The sequence below is a fragment of the Scylla paramamosain genome, chromosome 2, assembly GCF_035594125.1.
Source record: "Scylla paramamosain isolate STU-SP2022 chromosome 2, ASM3559412v1, whole genome shotgun sequence".
In the NCBI taxonomy this organism is placed as follows: Eukaryota; Metazoa; Arthropoda; class Malacostraca; order Decapoda; family Portunidae; genus Scylla; species Scylla paramamosain.
In genome coordinates, this window is record NC_087152.1 from 26,071,817 (window position 1) to 26,074,316 (window position 2,500).

The following is a 2,500-nucleotide window of genomic DNA, read 5'->3' on the forward strand; positions in this document are numbered from 1 at the left end:
CCAGGCCATCCTCAGAGACTGATGCGATGGTCCTCACCTCGTTCTCCTTCATGTAGAACCTGTGGAGGGATGAAGGGGGTGAGAGGGACAGGGAGAGAGGGGTGGTTTGGGAGATGAATGGGTAGTGAGAGAGAGAGAGAGAGAGAGAGAGAGAGAGAGAGAGAGAGAGAGAGAGAGAGAGAGAGAGAGAGAGAGAGAGAGAGAGAGAGAGAGAGAGAGAGAGAGAGAGAGAGAGAGAGAGAGAGAGAGAGAGAGAGAGAGAGAGAGAGGTGGTTAGGCAGAGATGGATTGGTGGTTAGAGAGAAAGGAGGGAGAGAGGGAGGGAAGGAGAGAGGATGGTTATGAGAGAAGTAGAGAGATATTTTTATCTACTGCATCTCTACAGGTGAGAGAGAGAGAGAGAGAGAGAGAGAGAGAGAGAGAGAGAGAGAGAGAGAGAGAGAGAGAGAGAGAGAGAGAGAGAGAGAGAGAGAGAGAGAGAGAGAGAGAGAGAGAGAGAGAGAGAGAGAGAGAGAGAGAGAGAGAGAGAGAGATTTGCACATGAATGTTCCTTTACCTGTTCTCTGTGGTGGCAATAACAACCTGGTCACCCTGCCTCAAGGTGACGGGCAGGGACAGGGTGAGGTTGGTGTCCCCAAGGGAGGCCGTGTGTGCCAGGTGGGTCCAGGTGATGGGGACGTGACGGCCATGAAGGTCCAGCGTCCCATCACGCACCGCCAATACCTGTGGGATGGGTCAGGGTAGGTGGTAAAGGGGTTTGGTTAGGTTATGTGGAAGAAATCCAGTCTTTTATTTATGTTGTTATTTTTATTGTTGTTCTCTCTCTCTCTCTCTCTCTCTCTCTCTCTCTCTCTCTCTCTCTCTCTCTCTCTCTCTCTCTCTCTCTCTCTCTCTCTGCACAGTGGGATGGAGTCTAGTCTTTCATTTTGATGGTTTGTATCGTTGTGGTCTGTCTGTCTGTCTGTCTGTCAAGGAATCTAGTCTTATACTCTGCTGGTTTGTATTGTTGTGGTCTGTCTGTGTCTGTCTGTCTGTCAAAGAATCTAGTCTTATATTCTGCTGGTTTATATTGTTGTGATCTATCTGTCAGACAAAACATACAGACAGATCACAACAATACAAATCAACAGAATGAAAGCCTAGATTCCTTGACAAACAAGCAGACACACAGACAGACAGATAGACAGACTCATCCTCCTCACCACTACAATCATGGATGCATCTTGATAACCAGACCAGCCTCCACCAGAATCCATGAAAGGCATAGAATCCTGGTTAAATCCTTCTCTCTCCCCTTTGCCTCTCACCTTGGCATCCTCTCTCTCTCCCTCTCCCCTTGGCACCCCCCACACTCTCCCTCAGCCCTCTCACCTTGGCACCATACAAGGGCAGCTCGGTGGAGTGTGTGTTGCTGTGTAGTTCAATGACGGCCTCACCAGGGAAAGGCTGATCCTCCGACCCAATACTGAGAGAGCCACCACCAACGATCAAAATATACTCTGCCCACAACACCAGCTCCTCCACAGTCTCCACATCAAACACCACGTGGCCGCCCTGGATCAGCAGCATCTTCAGCACTGGTCCAGCAGCAGTGTCTTGCCCTGAGTCACCACCACCAGCTGCCCCTGTGATGGTGGCGGTTCGCTGCCCCAAGTGAATGGTGAACTCCAGAGGTCGATGTAGGAAAAGATTCCACTATTGTTCTGCTGTGGAGATGAGGGGTGAGAGGTGAGGGGCGAGGGGGTGAGGTGGGTGAAGGAGGAGAATGAGATGAGGGTGCTGAGTGGTGAATTTTAGAGGTGAGGGATCAATGATGAGGGGTGAGGGAGGAAAGGTGAGGGGTGAAGGGGTCAGAGGGGATAGAGGGATAGAAAAAGGAAGGTAAGTTAAGAAAGGAAAGGAGAAAATGAGGCTAAAAGGATGAAACAGGAGATGAAGAAATTATAAACACAAAAATTAATAAAAGACATCAAATTAAGCAAGAAAACAGAAGGAAAAAGAGCAAAACACTTTCACCAAACAAAAGAACACATAAACACTCACAGCTGCTGCCAAGCCTTTCCCAGGGGCAGTGACCTTGACCTGGAATTGACCCGACCCTTGGTGAGCCTCAGTGATGCAGGTGATGCTGGTCGGACCCTCTTGGGTCACCTTGCACTCTGACCCACCAATGGTCACCTTATTGCCGCTCAACCTAGGGAGGATAAGGTCTAAGTTAGGCAAGGTCAAGTCAGATCATTATGTTGCCGTTTGACCTGAGGAGGTAGTGGCTGGGTTAGACAAGGTTAAGTCAGGTCACTATGTTGTCACTTGTCTTAAGGTTAGGCAAGGTTAGGTAAGGTCACTGCAATACTGCTTGACCTGAGGGGGCAGTGATCAGGTTAAGCAAGGTTATATGGCAGAAAATACAGCATGCATACAGACAGACAGACAGGCAGGCAGAGAAGCACAGACACCCAGAAGTCACACAGACACCAGGCACTGTGGTACTTACCCAAAG

At 49.4% G+C, this 2,500-nt stretch overlaps 2 protein-coding genes across 2 annotated transcripts in view; both read right to left on the minus strand.

Annotated features, from left to right (window-relative positions):
* LOC135107343 (fibrocystin-L-like) overlaps positions 1–1,569 on the minus strand; it is a 12,369-nt gene extending 10,800 nt beyond the window's left edge. The window contains exons 1-3 of the mRNA XM_064017079.1: positions 1,372–1,569; positions 557–723; positions 1–59 (exon numbers count right to left, since the gene is read on the minus strand). The exon at positions 1–59 is cut by the window's left edge and continues 180 nt beyond it. Coding sequence (XP_063873149.1) covers positions 1–59; positions 557–723; positions 1,372–1,569 — 424 coding nt within the window. The remainder of the gene's footprint in view (positions 60–556; positions 724–1,371) is intronic.
* The window catches only part of LOC135112282 (fibrocystin-L-like), an 8,229-nt gene continuing 7,295 nt past the window's right edge, over positions 1,567–2,500 (minus strand). Inside the window, exons 5-7 of the mRNA XM_064026577.1 lie at positions 2,495–2,500; positions 2,044–2,194; positions 1,567–1,706 (exon numbers count right to left, since the gene is read on the minus strand). The exon at positions 2,495–2,500 is cut by the window's right edge and continues 169 nt beyond it. The gene's annotated coding sequence lies outside the window, so the exon portion shown is untranslated. The remainder of the gene's footprint in view (positions 1,707–2,043; positions 2,195–2,494) is intronic.